Source organism: Mauremys reevesii, linkage group 10, assembly GCF_016161935.1.
Source record: "Mauremys reevesii isolate NIE-2019 linkage group 10, ASM1616193v1, whole genome shotgun sequence".
NCBI lineage: Eukaryota > Metazoa > Chordata > Testudines > Geoemydidae > Mauremys > Mauremys reevesii.
Genome location: NC_052632.1, coordinates 50,268,732 through 50,288,817, shown reverse-complemented (window position 1 = coordinate 50,288,817; position 20,086 = coordinate 50,268,732). Strand labels below are relative to the sequence as shown.

General features: G+C 45.4%; 1 protein-coding gene across 1 annotated transcript in view; it reads left to right on the top strand.

The window, feature by feature from the left end:
* Positions 1 to 20,086, top strand: part of RAB40C (RAB40C, member RAS oncogene family) — a 65,110-nt gene that overhangs the window by 40,665 nt on the left and 4,359 nt on the right. Inside the window, exons 4-6 of the mRNA XM_039492514.1 lie at positions 4,732 to 4,792; positions 17,012 to 17,089; positions 18,284 to 18,506. Of these exons, the coding sequence (XP_039348448.1) occupies positions 4,732 to 4,792; positions 17,012 to 17,089; positions 18,284 to 18,506 (362 nt within the window). The remainder of the gene's footprint in view (positions 1 to 4,731; positions 4,793 to 17,011; positions 17,090 to 18,283; positions 18,507 to 20,086) is intronic.

Below are 20,086 nucleotides of genomic sequence, written 5' to 3'. Positions count from 1 at the left end.
CCCTCACTTCTTCAGATGCATGCAGTGAAAATTACAGATGAAGGCATAAATATACTGTTCATGAAGAGAAGGGAGTTACCTTACAAGTGGAGAACCAGTGTTGACAAGACCAATTCAGTCAGGGTGGATGTGGTCCACTCCCAATAATTGATGAGAAGATGTCAATACCAAGAGAGGGAAAATGGCTTTTGTAGTGAGCCAGCCACTCCCAGTCCCTATTCAAACCCAAATTAATGGTGTTAATTTTGCAAATGAATTGTAGCTCTGCAGTTTCTCTTTGAAGTCTGGTTTTGAAGTTTTTTCGTTGAAGGATGGCTACTTTTAAATCTGTTATTGAATGTCCAGGGAGATTGAAGTGTTCTCCTACTGGCTTTTGTATGTTACCATTCCTGATATCTGATTTGAGTCCATTTATTCTTTTACGTAGAGACTGTCTGTCTGGTTTGGCCAATGTACATGGCAGAGGGGCATTTCTGGCACATGATGGCATATATCACATTTAGTAAATGTGCAGGTGAATGAGCCCCTGATGGTGTGGCTCATGTGGTTGGGTCCTCTGATGGTGTCGCTAGAGTAGATATGGGGACAGAGTTGGCACTGGGGTTTGTTACAGGGATTGGTTCCTGGGTTAGTGTTTCTATGGTGTTGTGTGTAGTTGCTGGTGAGTACAGTGAAACCCCGCTATAACGCGACCTTTGGGGTCCAAAAAATTCCATCGTGCTAAATGCGGGGTCGCGGTATAGCGGGGTTTCAAACCAGTCAGTTTTTCAGTGGTCCCCAAAGCGGTGCATTGAGGTGCACCGCCTAGTGCCCAGCAGGGGAGAGGAGCTGCAGCCCCCCCGCCTGCCAGGGACAGAGAACTCCGGGGCTGTGGGTGCCGGTGCTCTCTGTCCCCAGCAGGTGCGGGGCCGCGGCTTCTCTCCCGCTTCAAGAGGAGCCGCAGCCCCGCACCTGCCGGGGACAAAGAACACCGGCACCCGCAGCTGGAGTTCTCTGTCCCCGGCAGGCGGGGAACCTCGGCTCCTCTTGGAGCGGGAAAGAAGCCATGGCCCCGCGCCTGCCCCGGGACAGAAGGCATTGGCCCCGGCAGCCCCGGAGAGAAGCTGGGGGCCCGCGCCTGCTGGGGACAGAGAGCACCGGCGCCAGTATTTGCTTCAGGTTGGGGGGATGTCTGTAAGCAAGGACCGGCCTGCCTCCCAAGGTCCGAGAGTGAGGGATCGTTTTCCAGGATAGGTTGTAGATCGTTGATGATGTGCTGGAGAGGTTTTAGCTGGGGGCTGTAAGTGGTGGCCAGTAGATGACTTCTGGGTACCCATCTCGCTCCGTCAATCTGTTTTCTCACTTCCCCAGGTGGATATTGTAGTTGTAAGAACGCTTGATAAAGATCTTGTAGGTGTTTGTCTCTGTCTGAGGGATTGGAGCAAATTCAGTTGTATCTTAGGGCTTGGCTGTAGACAATGGATCATGTGATGTGTCCTGGATGGAAGCTGGAGGCATGTAGGTAAGTATAGCGGTCAGTAGGTTTCCAGTATAGGGTGCTGTTTATGTGACCATTACTTATTTGCACTGTAGTATCCAGGAAGTGGATCTCTTGTGTGGACTGGTCCAAGGTGAGGTTGATGGTGGGGTGGAAATTGTTGAAATCCATGTGGAATTCTTCAAGGGCCACTGGACTCCTAGTTCTTTTCATTAGAATAACCTGGTGATGACCAGACCGTTTCTTGTTTAGTAAGTAGCACACCCAAGGGGAGAGCTGAAATGTTGCCGATATAATGTAGTGCTTTGCTGTGGTCCTGTTGAGAGCTTTGCACCCTTAGTTCACGAGATTTCAGTGCACTATAAAGATGACACACCTAATCTCCAGGCACAATTTACCTAAGCTGCTTCGGTGCAATTAATGTCCCTCTTCATCATAGTAACTCACATTGCAGCATTAATACAGATCCTCTTTTCAGTGTGTGGCCCATGAAAATTTGGAATACATAACCAACATTTTTTGTTAGCTGGATTCCCACACTGTAAAACTATAGTCAGCCCGCACCATCTGCACACCCAGTCCCAGCAACAAGACCACCATCCTCTATTCCCAGTGTGGTCCCATTTGCTCCTCCTCCAGCATGTCACCCAATTCCCACACAACCTTCCTGCACGTTTAAAAAAAAAATAAATAAATAAAAAAATCCTTTTTCAGCTACAATGCCTGGCTTCCCAGATTACACAGGGAAAGAACTACATGAGGGAAAGAAGGAAATAAACCTGGTTGTGGGGCTCCACGTCTGTTTCCAGAGAGCTGGCCCTGGATTTTGTTGGGCCCTGGCTTCCACCCTTTAGGTTAAGAGTTGGAGTGAGGGGGAGCCCTATGATGAGCAGGGAACAGACCCCAAAACTAAAAGGGCATAGGCTGCATTCAGTTTCTTGGGAACAGGGCTTACTGCAATAACATGACTCTGTAGCAGAGAATAATGAGAATGGAGTGTGATATTTGCATGAAGTGTCCTTGGTGGGTAGGTAGGAATTGCAAGACTGGATCAGATTTGTGGTCCATCTAGTCTAGAATCTTGCATCGGGGTCTGCACCAGGTGCTTCAGAGGAACGTGTAAGACCTGAGGCAGGAAGGTGAGGGGAATCTGCCCCCCATATAGGTCTCACCCTGATCTAATAGAGATTGACTTAAGCCCTGAAGTATGAGGTTTTAATATCCCTTCCACAAACTGTGTACCATTATGAAAACATTGGATATTTGTTGTTCCTGTAAATGTTCCATTTCTGTTTGAATCCTGTTAAGTTCTTGGACTCCACATTCTGTTGCACTGAGTTCTATAGTTGAATTAGATGTGTGAAAAGATGTTTCCTTCTACTGGCTTTGAATTCCCCTTTTCATTTGATTGACTGTCCTGTTATGTGACAGGGAGAACAGAAGTTTCCAATCTTCCTTTGCTGCTTATATGGATAGCAATCCCTATCTATCGTGTCCCCTCTTACTCATCTTCTTTCAAAGGTAGCAGTCCTAGTCTTTTCAGTAATTCTTCAGAGGAGAATTTTCCTAGGCCTTTTGTCTTTTTCGTTGTCCTTCTCTGAACCCCTCTAATCCTGAAATATCTTTTTGTAGAGGCAATGAGCAGTACCATACGCACTATCCAGATGAGGCCACACCTTTTGATTTATATAACGGCATTATAATAGTCTCAGTATTAATCACCATCCTACTCCTTATGCAATCTAATATTTTGTTTGTTTGTTTTGACCATAACTGCCCATTGAGCTGTCACAGTGATGCCCAGGTTCCATAATGTGACATTTCAAAGCTTAATCTGAGTGCAGTGCTGTGTTGAAACTTAAAGCACATCTGACTCTATCATGCAGCTAATGAGAGTCTGAAATTGAGTCTCTGGGAAACTTGATCCAGGGTGATTTCACATTGCTTGTTGACGTGCACCTCCTAGATCAGTATCGAATGGACACAACAGGCATCCCAGTGCACTGTCTCGTTAGCCTGACCTCGGATTGCACTTCAGTAGACACTACTTAGATCACTGTGCTGTGCTCCAGCATAATCTCCCAGATGTCCACAAATGCTCATTGAAATTCTGTTTATTTAAAACTTGACATTAACTTAAAAGAATGACAAATAAAGAGTTGAGGTGTTTAGTGTCTGTAATGCACCCTATCGTGCCTGTGTGCTGTTCCCAAGGATGGTGTGCTGTGAAGTATTGCGCACATGGTGGCCAAGGAGGATTGGGTGTAAAGGTCTCTCCTACAGCCAAAAAGGGTCACTAATACAGCTTCCCTTTAGTAAAGGCTTCTGAACTGATGAGCTCAAGGAGGACCCTCATTGCCCCCCCCCTTTTTTTTTTTAAAGTTCAAATAAAAATATTAAGAAGGTAGGCTAGGTCTGCACCATTGCCAGAGAAGGGATTCCTAGCCCAGTCTCGCTCGGAGCTGAGCGAAATTAAAGAGAAGATGCCTTGCCCTTTTGAATAGTGACTCGGTTTGCCTCTTGGCTCGTCTTGGAGAGGGCTGCAGGTTTGTTATGGATACACTGATTTTCCTGTTTTGTCCATGACTTGTCTCTGTGACTCACCCTGCAGCGATTGCTTCTGTCCCACAGGGCTGGGCCTGGCTCCTCACTCTGTGTATGGTGACCTGGTGTGCAGGATCACAGCACCTCTCATGTTTGGCCCATCATCATGATGAGGGGACAGCCAGGCCAAACCTGAGCGGTGCTGTGACCCTGTGTGCCAAGTCACCATGCTCAGAGTAGTGAGCCACTCCTGCAGGATGGGCTTGCTCTTCAGCCCCCTTGCTGCGACCCCTCCTTACAATCACAGCATTTTCTATTTTAAAAATCCCCAAATCCGTTATTTTTACTAAATTTACCATGACTGCTTTGTAATTTTTGATTTAAAAAATGCTGTGACAAATTGGCAGCCCTAATCATAGAGTAGTGCTGAGAAGGTGCAAATAGAGTACTGCTCCACCGGAAGGATGATGACTGCAGCAGGGGACTTCCTGGTATATCCTAAAGGTGGTCACCTACTGGGGAGGAAAAACTTTCCAAAATCATGTAAAAGCATCTTGCTGAGCATCCAGATACTATGCACATACAAAGAGATCAGGTGTGACTCACTGATGGATTGGTTCGTACTTCAGTCTCCCGTCAGCAATGTCAGTAGGGGGTTCTCCAGGCTTGTCTGTCTAACTCTTCTCAATTTGTTGGATTTTCTGTTTCAGGGACACATCTGGCCAGGGAAGGTTCTGCACCATTTTCAGATCCTACTCCAGAGGTGCTCAGGTAAGCACTACCAGCATTGCTATGCTGGACTGGGCCTGCTCACCATCAAAGTTCTCCAGACTAATGGGAAGCAAGTTAATGCCCAACAGCACCATCCAGCATCTTGTGTTTCCCTTCCAATGTCCTGGCCCTGCCCTTCTGATCAGCATATGCACAAATGGGGGTGTGTCAGAGTTGTTTGGAGCAGGGACATCTCTAGATCCGTGTACAGTGTCTAGTGCAAGGGGGACCTGGTCCACAACTGGGGCCTCTAGGCACTACTACAATACAAGTACAAAATTGAAGGAGAAACAAAAGGCTAAAGAAACAGGCTTGCAGTGTGTAGCAACCTCTTACCATGTCAGAACTGGACAACTGGAATGGAGTTAAATCTAGGGTAACCATGTGTCCCATTTTGACCAGGACAGTCCCTTTTTTAAGCCCTGTCCCAGCCATCCCGACTTTTTTGGCAAAAGTGGGCATTTGTCCCGTTTGCTCTTGCTAACTGGTGATCAAAAAAGTGGGGTGCGGAGGAATGTGCGGGGGCGAGTGGCAGTGCCAGCCTCTGGGAGGGGAAGGCAGAGCTTGGGCAGGGGCAAGCAGGGCTCGACTGAGCAGCGATCCCAGCCCTGCACAAGGGGCAGGCAGGGCTTGAGTGAACAATGATGGGGGGGAAGGTGGGTGGGGGAGACAGGGCTTGGGTGAGCGGCTCAGACCCATGTGATGTCCCGTTTTTCCCTTTGGGAAATATGATCACCCTAGTTATACCACTAGAAATCAAAATAAATAATGCAAGATGGCTGCATTGGATAACCACTTCATTCCTGTAACTAGGCCTGTCCTCAGCACTGCTGTCTGTTGGAATGACTTGTGATGTGACACGGTGGCTTGGAGGGGTAGCCTCTTATTGAAACTGAATTGGGAGAGCTGACTTTCAGTCCCAAATGGAGCATTTTCTTAGGCAGTAGCTTCCCTCCCTCCCCTATACAAGAGCGTTGGATGTTTCCTTTGAATGGCAGAATCTGGAACTGCTGGTGTTTGCACACGTCCAACAATGCCCACACCAGCACTCCACAGTGACCAATTAAAGCTTGAAAGCGTTTATCGATATGGAAAGTATGCCTCACTTACCTTCCCTGCATACCTTGCCACCTAGAAGCAGTCTGTGAGGAATGTGATTTTTAGACCAGACCTTACAGCTGATCTGGGTGGAGGGGGTCATTTTAGTGTAAACAAAGGACTGTGTGCAGGGATGTAGATAGAGCTGACAGCCAGCAGGGGGCTTATGTAGCAAGATACAACTTCTGTCTTCCTCAAAATCTCTGGATTCTGCACAGCTTGTGGTGCACCTCTCTTGCTTGTTAAGTGATCCTAAAGGTTGAGTGTAAATAGTGAGTGAGCTGACCTATTAAAAAGCAAAAGGATACTAAATGAAAACCTCTCTGCAGCATGTGAATGCAATTTCCACTGCAACCTCATAGCATTGTTCTCACGAGACAAGCGTTTGTGTGAAACTTGGGCACTTTTTGGAGGCTAAGGACAGGAAGCCCAGGGATCCTTCCACTATGTGGTTTGTAATAGAACCTTCACTCAATACTAGTAGCTGAAAGCCCATGCTGTAATTTGTAAAATCATGTGGTTAAAAAAAAAAAAAAAGGCTGAGAACTTAGAAATTAGGCAGTTACAGACCACAAATCCCTGTAATGATTGCACCTGGTCGTATTCTAAACAAAAATAGCTTTTAACCATGTTTGTAGCTGTTTCCATCACTTCACACTCTAGGATTCAGAGTGACACATAGCGTGACGTTCTTGAAATCATATTATATAGAGGAATAGAGTGATCACTAATTCTAAATTTTAACAGCTGCCTTCAGTTTGGTGCCTACTGTCCTTCATAGTGTAGAATGCACTGTGTAGCCTGAGCTTTCACTGAAATATTTGTGCAGATCTCAGGGTGCCTTTGTATGGAGACTAAAACATTGCAGAATGTCCCTTTAAATAAATTATGCCCGCTGTTTCTCATGAAGCTGGCCTCATGTTTCAGGAAAAGGGCCATTCTAGTTTAAACTGCTCTTTAAGAAGCCAAGCAAAGAGATGGGACTGGTTGCATCAGAAGGCTGAATTTGCTGCAAGGATGGGCTTTGGTGCATTAATTTCTTAACACCACCTTCTGGCTCTTGAACAGGCTCCTACAGACTTCGCACTAGACTGGCACCTCTGCCCTTTCCTCTGATTGAAAGCTACCATTCACCAAGAGCAGAGTCTCAGGCTCCTAGGTATAAATGCCAGGCAGCCGCTTGATCTGAGAAGCATCTCCTCTTCAGGGAGGTTGCGCCTGACTGTGGTGTGGAGAATGAATGGAGTGGGGAGAGCAAAACCTCTGTGGAAGTTTCTTTAAGAAATTTGGTCCTAATTACCATGGACCGGGAAGCAATCTCAGCATGGGAAGAGAATCTGCCTTGACGATTTCCTTTCCCGTGCCATACATCTTCTCATTCAGCCTGAGCTCTGGACTGTGAGAGGAGATTAGTCTGCATTAACAAGGAGGAATCATGTGTTTTGAACACTTTGCTGTATCTCCAGATTGCACACTATCAGCGTTTGAGTCACTGGACTTGGTAAACAACATTACACATTTTTATGGGCCACCTCATTTGGGCACATGCTTTGATCTTCTGGAAAAAGTCAGTCATTGGAAGTATCAGGATTCAAACCTCATTGTCCAAGATTAGCCAATTTCAGATATTGAACAATGAAGAATAGTCCCCTTTTCAGCCTAAGCAAACAAACCCACCTGACTAGGTGGTGCTTGGAGCCATGGACACATGATTGGAGTACAGTAGGGCAAGCGACAAAGCCACGCCATCTCCTTAGACAAGGAATAGGTGATTTAACTCACTTGGCTACCTACTGCTTTAAAAAGGTTAAAAGGTTTGTCTAGGCTTGAAGGAAAGCAGTACCAATTAAGAGCCTAGCCAAAAGGGCTTTAAAATGCAGTAACAGTGATACAGGCCAGTAGAACATTAGGCTAAATTCTTTAGGCTGTGGTCTGAAATGCTGCCTTTGTCTATTAGTGTTCATTAGTTAACAATCGTGCGTTTCTCCCTAACTGGGTCTTCGTCAGAATTAGCAATAGGCTGTTGCAGGCAGTGTTGCCTAGTGGGTAGAACAAGTGACTCTTGGGACATTTGCATTCTAGTCCTAATTCTTCTCCTGAATGTGAGAGATCTACAAGGCACTCCAGCCTATCTGTGCCTCCATTTTCTCATCTTTGAAATCCTCACTATGGGCTCCCCCCCAGTACTTTAACAGCCTCTTTAAGTAGCCCTATATCTACCCCTGAGCCCCCTGCCAGTTTTTTATGGTGGTAGAATGTCACTTTTCCTCTTCGCTGTTGGATGAAAGGTGCATACAGACAGGGGAAACTGACTACAAGAAAACAGAAAAGCAGAGTAGTCACAAATGGCAACATTTTCAAGAGCATCTAAGTCCCATTTTCAAAGTGATTTGAGCACTGTGAAACTCAGGGAGATTTAGGTACTCTTGTAAACTTTACCCAAAGCTCTGTCAAACACGCACTCAATTACCTAACTGGAAATACTTTTGTCTCTAATCTTTTCTGTTAATAGTGACCTTGGATGCTACAAATAAGTTACAAACTGTTCAAATGGAATGTGTGATTAAGTTGGTGTCCTAACTTGAACAGCCCCCTGTTGCCCCTCCCCATATTTGGGATGGGGAAGATCCAACACATGTAAATCACAGCCTGGGGCTGTGCCTCTGTGTAGTAGGTGCTGCCATTCCTGTCGTAACTGTGCCAAATAGCTCACCACCTGGAATAATTGTCCACTGAGGGTACAGCGCTCTAATCTTTCTGACCTCTCTCCAGCTTGAATTTCTGCATCTACCGCAGAAAGGTCTTCATGGAAGCTATTCTGTAGTACCTCAGTGTTCTTAGCCTCTGCTCTCACTACATGAATTTAAATTCTTGAGGCAGGGAAGAATGGGGAAGCATCACTGAAACCTGTGTGAGCAGCTTCCCGGCAGATGCTGTTAGTGCAGCTCAGACTTCGGGAATTCAGGCAGAGAAAATAAATAGGAAAGAATGGTGTGTGTTGATGGCTAACTCAGTTGCTGTCATGTCAGAAGAGTGCGCCTAAGAGACAGGCTAGGACGTCTGGAAAAGCAAACTGATCACTGCCTTCTGGGGCTTGCTTGCCTTTCCCCACCCTGCCCTTGCATGCTCTTTCTGATTGAAATGGGAGGGTGATGAGGGCTTTAGCTCTTCACGCTTGACAGCTGTTCCAGTTCCTATTTCTCCTTTTTTCTCATGCCTTTTTACAACTTCATCTGCCACTCATGTAACTAAGGGCTGATCTACACTAAGCTGTAAGTCGACCTAAGTTATGCTATGTAAGTTACATAACTGAAGTCGATGTTACTTAGATCAACTTACAGCGGTGTCTACACCATGCTGTGTCAACAGGAGACGCTCAACCACTGACTTAGCGGGTCTTCACCAGACCCACTAAATCAACACCGCTGCATCACTCGCAGCAGTGCCAATTTAGCTGTAAGTATAGACAGGCCCTCAGCTACTTAGACCCACCATACTGATTTAACATCTTGGGGCTAGTGAGTTTGGACTGTACATAGATGTTCAAAATCCTACAAGGTTGTATTCTAGTCAGAAGTGTGAGCAGCTAGCAAAAACCCTCAGTAGACCTGTTGCTGTCACTATTATGGCTCTTGCTAGTTGGCATTTTACCTCACGCTAAAACGCTCCTGACATTAAAGGGTTACGTGTGTGAATTAGGCTCTCTCACTCTGCCAGGTTAATCTGACTTTTTGTTCATGACCAAGGTATCAGTTCTGGAATTTCTGGCTTGTTCTTCAGTAGCACCTCTTATTCAAGGATCTCAAAGCATTTTTCTACATAAATATCAATCAAGCCTCAAACACCTTGTTTCTACTGCCAACAAGGTGGACATTTATTTCCATCTTATAGATGGGTAAATTGAGGCAGAGGAACTGTGACTGGATCAAGGTGACCATCAAAATGTCGCAAAGTCAAGAACAGAATCTAGGGATTCTACTCCATCTGCTAGACCACATACTAAAGAAAATAGACTTTGCCTAGAAGAGAAATAGCCAGCAGTAGCACACCTTAAGGCATCTGACTGCCTCTGAACTGATCCATGTTAAGCCTCCCATGGTGCAGTTAGCAAGCACTGCCATGGTTTCACCATATTTGAATAATTGTAGATATGTGGCAGTGTCCACATTGCAGTTGTAATTGTAGGGGATTGCATAGCTGATTACCGTTTGATTTTTAAATTTGTTTGCAACCTAGTGTGTGTAATAGCATTTCTCAGAACTTAAAGCAAACAACTAGAGCAAGGGCCTGCTATCATTGTAAACTTTCACATCTCTAACAGTAGTGCAAATACAACCTAGTCTGTCAGAGTGACCTGGGAAGCATTTTGACAGCGGTAACTTTTGTGGCACATAACTGAGCATTAAGCACGAACAAACCAGCTTCATTAGCTGAATTTTCAGAATTCTGATCAGCTGGGATCTACTATCAATCAGTAGAGTGCCAGTCTCCCCCTCCCTTCTGCAACCAGGCAGTTGGCACTCTAAACTGCCTTCTTGTTCATGGCACATCTTGTGTGACACTCTCACTTGGGACCCTCTGATGCCTGTGAAGATCAGATTGCGCTTACACTAATGAGCAGAAATTGCATCCTGTTAGGAAATCACCAGTCCTTTAGAAATGCAAATCTTGGTTTTGAAGTTGTTTTATTTGCATGTGTATGTATTAAAAATAAAGCCCAACATTCAGGGGGATGACTTAATACAAAGTAGTTAATGTTGTTTAATTAACCGTTGCAGTGTCTCATACAGTACACATAGCATATTTAACTGTGTTTAAGATGGTGCAGAAATCTACATACCATTTTGGCTTCTAGTCTTTTTCCCTTCTCTATTGTAAATTGTTCTAGTCTGATGCTCACAACTAGTGCTCCTAAGCTTGTTATAAGAGTAGTAGGGAGTAAATAACATTGCAGCAATCATGTGGCTCTTTCACGTATTGGATAGTTTCTAGTCTGGGGAGGAGTCATTCTTTTCAGCACCCTTGTGGATGCCAATAATTAAACTTGTTTCCACAGACACTGTGGAGACTCGACCAGCCACCCTTCACATTGGCTGTAATACACAGAGGTTCAAAGAATGTGCTACATAAATTGTTCCAGACAGCTGTCTGCAGTTCATTTTTAATATGCATTCTAAGATTATTCCATGGGCTGCCTGGATCGGAGTCTCCAAGCTGCAGCCATAACACAATAAAAATATTGAGGAGCTCTGCCTAGTAACAACATTTCTGATCACCCAGTTGATGGTTTAACAGTATTTGGTGGGATACTGGAATTTTTGGCACCTTTTGCTGTTTCTCAGATGCTGGCTGTGCTCTGCCTTACAGCTGGTTAGATCACAGCAGATATATGGTTTGTGTCAATCACTCAACTCAAGCCAAGGTGAGAGGAGGAGGCAAAGGACAACATGTAACTGCTCTGGTTACAGTAAATGCCTTCAGTCCTCCAGTTCAGAGGATTTTTCTATCCAGGTTATATGCGGCTTCCCTTGAACAAGAGAGAAGGATAGGTGCTATTCCCAGCCTTCCTTCCCAGCAGCCTTCTAGGGAGAGGGTTGCTAATGAATATCGAACTCCAGACAATCATACTATTAAATAGCATGCACCTGGGTTAAGCTGAGGCCTTTTGCAATCACATAATTTCCTAGTACCTTGTTTTTCTTTGTTTTCTTGTATTTTTCTCTCTCGAAGAATCTCAAAAGCTTGTTTTCCAAGCCACAATTTGCTCACTTATTAAATACTCAAAACACCATAGCAGAAATAACATGCATTGCATTGGTAGCCAGAATAAACACCCTGTCAAGACTTCATAGATCCTCACTCTTCAATAGGCCCAATCTAGTCATCTCTAGCTAATGCAGTAGCAGCAGTTCTCCCTGGGACTCTGATTTCCCCTGCCATTACAGGACTTTCCTGCCGTCTCCTCTTGGTTATGCAGAAATACCTTTTGGTGGTCGAGTGAAAATCAGCTTTAACTTCAGCACAGTTAAAATGCTTTAAAAATAAATGTGTAAGCACACTGCTTTATTATGCAATAACAAATGACCATTCCTTTTTCATTGCATGTATGTGCACATATACATGACATGGACACTTCCACTTAATAGAGAGGGAGAGAGACAAGCACACATTCATTCTTTGTGTTGTATTGGTGATACGTACGCATGCCAAAAAGCCGAGCAGCACTTCATTTTCAAAATGCATCAGAAAATGTGGAATGAGGCAGGCTTAGGAATGCATCAGCCTCCTTCCATCTGAAAAATGAAGATGAGTGAATTGATTGTGCAGGACAGGTAGGAAGGATGATCCACTGGCTAATGTACTGCCTTGGGAGTGAGGAGATCAGGATTCAGTTCCCATCACTTCCTGTGTGATCTTGGACAAGTCACTTAATCTCCCCGTGCCTCAATTTGCTCATCTGCAAAATGGGGTTAATAATAGTCTTTTACCTCTGAGGAGCACTATTAGGTTACAGACCTTTTTTTGGTGAGGTGTATGATGATGAGAACCATATAAGTACCTAGAGTGACAGACTGTACTACTTCTGATTAGCAAATAGTTGCACACTATGGCATTCTTCTGTTCTTTAAAGTAACCTAAGAAATTCCATACAGAACATTATTTAGTGCGGTTGTAAGTTGGAAAAGGGAAGCATTCAGTGAAGCAATGTCTAAGTTAGGATTGCCTGTGCAGCTCTATCCCAGGCTCCATTTGCATGTGTGCAGCATAATATGGTTCTGTCACTGTTTTTTGTTCCAAATGAACAGTGACGCTAGTTTCCAAAGCACACCTGCCGAACTCATTGTATGGTCTGTAGGGTATCAGGCATTGGGCAGAACAAAAGATAGGATATTTAAAAAAAAAAAAAAAAAAAGTGTCTCGTGCAGACAGTAGCATGCATCCTGTGCAGAAAAAAAGAGTATGTGCTTATTCTATCCTAATGCACATACGGGGGAATGGTGGCAGAGTGAAGGGTCACAGACAACTTTAACTTTGGTATTTCTTGATTTCACACTTGGCAATCTAAACTCCAGTCCATGTGTGCATGGCATTATAATATAAAGTACTTATGTTGACAGTGGAGGAATACTTACTTCTTTCTTGAAGTCAAAGCAAGTATATAGCCTTGATCTTTCACTCAGCTACTGATAGTTTGGCACAATCTTCCTGGTGATGTATTGCATTGATGCACAATATTCCTCTTTGGGAGCTGCCGTCCAAGATCTCCAGTGCTTAAATATGCTATCCCACAGCATATGTTTGGCAGAAAGAGACTCTTGACAAATTAGACTTCATGATTGTTTCTACTGGCTAAGGGAATTTTGTCCACAAGTAAACAAGACAGCTGCATAATGTCTTCGGTCTAATTGGTTTGCAGTTTAATTTTTTTTAAAAAGAAATCCCACTTTCTGCTTCGTTAAGGAAAAGTTGTTTTCTCTTTTGGCTGCCTTGATTTATGAAGAAATCATGGAAAATCTCCCCCCTCCCTCCCAAAAACACCCCAAAACCAACAACAAACAAACAAACTAACTAAAAACCTGTATGTTTACTTTTTGGGAGCACCTTAATTTTTGTCTTCTCTGTTTTAGTGGATGACTCCATAGAAGGCCACAGAACTGGAGTGATTTTTTTTTTTTATCCTTACTTGATAGGAACTTTGCAAAATTGTTGAAGAAAATTTTCTTTTCTGCCGCCTCCTCCCTCTCCCCCCTACATACATACACTTTCTTGATCTCACTGCCTGCTATTTATGACTTTAAAAATAATTATCAATCAGGTACTTTAGGCAAAACCTTAAATTTTTAAAAAGTTAACTTTTTCCCACTCAGGAGATGTAAATAATGCAGATGGTGGTGATTTTTAACAACTTTCTCATGACCTTATGCTTTGGCACACTGGGCCTTGGATAGATGCTCACCTTTCTGCAGGCAACAGAAATTCCCCATTAATGGAGACTAATAAAGAGGAGTGGGCAGGCTTTGTAGAGGTCAGAAGATGCTATGGATCAGGGCTATTGAACTGTATAGAAAGGGGAATTTAGAGTTGCTTTGTGAGGTATTGAAGATTATAGTAAAAACTGGCCAGGCCGTGGCCCTTCCCCCACCCCACCCCCGAAACACTCTCCATAAGCAAGGAAACCTATTTAAAGGGAAGTCCATTGTGAAAACACATGTTCAGCTGCACCAAGCATATGTTTTCCTTGCGCTATCCACAACTACAGAAGGGAGGTAAATATTGCAACTGCTTTATAAAATGGCTGGCAAATTTTGACTAAACTAGACAATAACAGTGGTACATGGTACAAATACTGACATAGCTAGAATGCCCCAGCAGGCATCACTCCAGTGTAATCCAAACCACATGCTCCGCTCCTGCCCTGGGAGAACAGGAAGGAAAATCCCACCCCCTCCCTATACCGCTTTGTACAATTGACCTGGTGCATTATGGGATTTTGTTTAAAGTATTGGACATAGAACAAGGATACTGGAAGACTAGGTGGAGTTGCGGTCTGATCTGGTACAGCAAATCCTGTGCTTCTAACTGAATGAAGCACAGATTTTTGTGCAGTAGCACCAGTAACCCCCCTGGTCTGTTGGAATATCCTGTAGGTCAGTTGACTTCTACCAGTCGGTACACTGAAATGTCAGTGCAGTCTTCAAAACTTCACTGCACTGCTTACAGATCCAGGGTGGAGGTGAGGCGAGACTCTTTTCTCACTAAAGGGCAAGTTGTTTTGATTTGAGGCACACCCTTTAACTCCAACCCAAGACCTGACTGTCCTTTGGGGACATCAGCTGCATTTGCTTAGAAGCCTGGCTATGCTATTCCTGCTGCAAGACCTAAATTTTGTAGCCTGGACCTGTTTGTCTTGCACTTAAATTGGCCTCTGACCATTTGTATCAGTGCTGGGTTTTTTTCCTTATGATGTAGTTATTTCCAGCTGAGCCTCTGTGTCATAACAATGTTGGTTCATCTGTTCCTACTCTAGTTCCAATCACTATCTTCCATTGTGACTCTTCCTATGCAACCCAGTTACAATAACAGTAGCAGTGGAGCTGTAGGAGTAGATTACCTTGAACTTCCTGTTTTTCATTCAAATACCCTTGGTGAGAAGAATCTCTGCATCATTTAAATGTCTGCTCACTTTCTGGTAAATGCTTTGAAACCAGAGGTGGTAAAATGTGTGCTTGTAGGGTCAGACGCATCGCTTGGTGCTGGGAGTACAGGGAAGCCTGGAACTGGACTGATTCAGTAAGAAACACTAATCCAAGTTTTCTCTAATATGTTCCACTGTATTGCTATGGACTCATTATATAGTAGCTGTCATTAAAAAGGCAAGATTTGCCCAACAGATACCACACAGCAACCATTATAGTTTCCAGATGAAAGAACAGGGCAGGAAATGTGATATTTCAGCTACTAGGCAGTAACTGTTAGCAACTGGCAGCTTTTTGATGGTGATCGTTATAACTTCAATGGACTACCTGGAGCTAAAAGCAGCATTGTGTAGCTACCTATCTAGGCAATCCATTGCAAGCAGCAGGCTGTTGCAGAACATGAGAACAGTAATTCTGCCCTTTCCTCTGATGAAATAGTTCACGCTTTTATTTTTATTTTTGAAAGAAGGGACAGATTTCTTTAGGATGTGTGTTCTCATCAGCTGTTGGTGACTGGGATGCTTTTAAATGCAACACTGCCTGCGGTTAACCTGAGATTCTTCCCTCTGGGCCATCTTTAGTCTTCCTCGTAAGCTTTATATTCTCTGTTTTGACTCTAATGCTTTTATCTTTTGATGATATATCTTCCACGGCTGGCTTCTTTTCACAATTGCCGTCTCCCACCACCAAGACGGCCTTACCGCAACCTAAACATAAACAGGATGTCTTGCAAAGTGTACTCCTTCGGCCCAGATGTGTGGCCTGGTCCTTTTGAATCTTCAAAAATAGTTAGAGGTTACTCGGTGTAAATATCCAAAGGGATTGTCAACAAAGTCACCTTCTCTCCCATCACACGCAGTCACATTTATATCTACCACCTTATTTGCTTTCTTTTGTCGCAGCCTCAGGGCAAGGCATGAGCTTAAAAATTGTTTTCCTGTTGAAAACCAAAGGTCCATTCAATGAAGGTTGCTCTGCTCTGACTGCAGGACTGAGGAAGCTTTATGGTGAAGTATCAAAAATGAAACTGAGCTGTAAAACTTCTCTAGAGAAGGTAGTATACGCACCGTATGACTTATTTAATACTCTCTAGTACAGCAAAGTCTTGCAAAGCCATGCCTGTCTGTCACAGGCATTTATAGTGCCCTCGTCGTCATGGTAGCTAGGTGCCATCAGCAACCAAAAGATCAAGACAGGGAGCCCATTCATAAAACCCGAAAGAGTAACCTAGGGAATGTCCAGATGCCTGATTTGTCCCACGTGGATGCAGCCAGAATAGTGATCTGTCCTGCGTGCACAATGCACAAGTGGCAGTTGTTTGGGAGCTTGCACAGTACCATGTCTTATTTAGTCTAGTCCCTTGCTTTCCTGATTGATGAATTCACTCAAAGTAAAGTTTTCTCCACCAAAAGAAAGTCTGGACAAAGAGTGAAACCATTCTTGGCAAAATAAGTGCAGGCAGTGTGCTAGATGTGCTGTACTGGTTTAACTTTGTCAGCTTTGTTGCCAACATATCTTCATGTGAAGTTGTTCTGTGTAAAAATGACTCAGTTTCTGCTTCAGATAGTCCATTTAAACATGCTACTGGGCAACTCCTTCCCCCATCCCCCAAACTGCTAGTCTTGTAAACATGCCTCCTGGGCTGGTGTGTCAGTCCACTGCGTTCATCCTTGCTCATATGTCCTCAGTCATGATAAAGACTGCTGTTGGAAGTCAAAATAGAATTGGCTGTCTTCCCCAGGGCAGTTTACAATATCCCCATACTTTAAACTCAGAGGACCACGGTAAGCAGTCTTTAGCCTCTCGTGCTGAGTGTCCGTTTCTTTCAGCTGAAAAATTCAGGGGAGAGGGGTCTTTCCAGCTGCATCTCCCTTTCAGTTTTCATAGCATGAAATTCAGCAGGCTCACATTTGTTTCCATGCAGGGAATTCTCTTGGTGTATGACATCACTAACCGCTGGTCCTTCGATGGGATAGACCGCTGGATAAAGGAAATAGACGAGGTAAGTGTGACACTGCAACTTGTTTAGGATGTGTTCATACAGCATCTATCACAATAGGGCCTGGTGTGACTACAGTAATATAAACACTGCAGCTTCTGGTGCCAGCACAGAAATATCATTGTGCTGTAAAAGTGGCAGGTCTCCTTGGATGCTGAATAGCCTGTTGATGCTGACACCTCTGATTTTACTGAGCCCCACAGATGGCACTTGCTGGAAAGCAGAGATTACAAATATAATCAAAAGAAACAAGGTAGGTGAGGTAATAGGATCTTTTATTGGACCAACTTCTATTGATGGAAGGGACAAGCTTTTGAGTTCACAAAGCTCTTCTTCAGGTCCAGGAAAGGCAACCAGAGTGTCTGTGGGCTTGTCTACACTGAAAACACTACAGCGGTACAGCTGAAGTGCTTCAGTAAAGATGGTACCTACACTGACGGGAGGGATTCTGGCACAGGCATAGGTAATCCAGAGTTGGATTCCATAAAGCGGTAGCTAGGTCAACGTGAGAATTCTCCCATCAACCTAATGCTGTGGATTTTTCGCACCCCTGAGAACTGTAGTTATAGTGACCTAATTTCCTAGCGTAGACCAGACCTGGGCTAACTACAGCATAAGGGGCAAACTGTTCAGCATAAGGGGTTCACATACACTGTAGAAGGCCACTTAAAATGAAGTGGGCAATTGAGGATTAGCAGGCAGTAGGGTGTGTTACAACTGTTGTAATGAGCCACAAAACCAGGGTCTGATGCAGAGGAGTCGAAATCCCTGCTGTGTCCAGGAGACCTTTGGAGGCAAAGGAGGACTACCCTGTGGAGAGGAAGTACTTCCATTCCCTTGTCAGAGAAGAAAGAAAAGCCTCTCTCTTGCTACCCACTTCTACCAGGCTAAAACTGTGCAGGCAATAGGGAGCAGGATATCCATACAGCTGAGTTGTGGGCCTGTTAACCAAGGAATTTGGGGCAATGTCCTGTAAAATCATGAGCGGAAAGGTCTGAAATGGATTAATCTGTATGAGGAGTCCCTCCTTAGACACCAGCGTTTATATCACAGTGGCCAGTCCTAGCAGAGGCAGTTTCGCTTCCTCACGTGCCTTTGATACTGTAAGTTAAGCAGCCCACTAGTTATAGTCTGTGTTTACTGGTGTGTCAGTGAGTTTGCTGCTCTGTTCTAAAGATGAACCATGGTCTTTTAAAGCATGCTCCAGGTGTCCCCCGGATTTTGGTTGGAAACAGGCTTCACCTAGCCTTCAAGCGACAGGTGCCCACAGAGCAGGCCCGTTCCTACGCTGAGAAGAACTGCATGACATTCTTCGAGGTCAGCCCACTGTGCAACTTTAACGTGACTGAGTCCTTTACGGAGCTGTCCCGCATCGTGCTAATGAGGCATGGCATGGAGAAGATCTGGAGACCTAACAGAGGTGAGTGGAGACCTGCTCTTGCTGTGCTGATGAGGTGCTCTGTGGGCAGAAGAAACTGCCCATGTTGAAGGGGTGGGCGTTTGCCTTCCTGCTCGGAAGAGGTAGTATTTAATAACCATCTGGGGACCTCCAAGCACTTCACAAAGTGCCTCAGTCCCCACCCACCTCTGTGAGCTTGGTAAACGTATCCCTGCTTCACACAGAGAAACTGAGGCACAGAAGGTAAGTAGTGTGCCCACAGTCACAGAATCAGTTGCTATCAGAGCTGGGAATAGAACCCAGGAGACTGGACTCAGTCCCCTGCTCTAACCACTGGGCCATGCTGCTGCTGTGTTCAAGCACTCCGAGCTGTGGTGATTCACTAGCTGAACTCACTTTGTCTGACGTGGCAGCCCACTAGTGCCAGTTCAAGCCAGAGAAGGCTTGAGTAATCCACTCCTGAATTTCCAGTGCTACAGGCCCTTTGTTCCAGTGAGGTGAGCTTAAAAGAAGAGGTGCCTCAGTTGGCCTGTGGTGCACGGTTGTGTGTGCATGAGCTCAGTCCTTTGATAGGCTGTGGGAGAAGCAGCACTTGGCTGCTGGCTCTACTCCAGGTGAGGCTTGTTCCACTCTTCCAGATGTGGGGGGGTAACTGCAGTGGAGGTGGCAGGGTTTGTTGGTACGCAGTGCCCTAGGGACAGGGGCGGCTCTAGGCACCAGCAAAGCAAGCACCTGCTTGGGGCAGCCGATTTGCAGGGGCGGTAGGAACCAACAGGGGGCTCTGGGAGCTGTAGTTCCTTGGTAGCTCCCTGCCTATAGAGCCAGCCCTGGAGCAGAGAAAGAACTACATTTCCCAGCATTCCCTTGGCCACTACCAACTGGAAAGGAAGGAGGGGGACCTCATGCGGCAGCATGCTGTGAGTGGAGAGTTGCACTGTGGATGGTAGGGAGACCATATTTTAACATTCAAAAAACAGGACACTCCACGAGGAGGGAAGCCTCACCCTGCCACCATCCACTCCCTCCGACTGCCCCCCACAGAAACCCCAACCCATCCAACCCCGCCCCCTCCCTGCTCCCTGTTCCCTGATCACCCCCTCCCAGGACCCCTGCCCCTAACTGCCCCTTGGGACCCCACCCCCTATCTAAGCCTCCCTTCTCCTTGTCCCCAACTGCCCCTCCTGAGACCCCACCCAACTTCCCCCAGGACCCCACCCCTACCTGTCCGCTGACAAACCCCTGGGACTCCCATGCCTATCCAACTGCTGCCTGTCCCCTGACTGCCCCTGAACCCCTGACCCATCTTAACCCCCTTCTCCCTGCCCCTGACTGCCCCCGAACCTCCGCCCCATCCAACCCCTCCTGCTCCCTGTCCCTTGACTGCTCCCCGAACCCCTACCCCTTCTCCAACCCCCCAGCCCCCTTACCGTGCCACTCAGTCCAGCGTGTCTGGCTCCGCGCAGCTTCCCCACACACCCACCCACACACACACCTATCACCTGCCTTTCAGATTTGAACACCTAAAAATTCAGGAGTGCTCAAGCTCAGTTTGGGCAGCTGTTACTTCACTTCTCCCAAATCAAATATACTGATCCACTGTA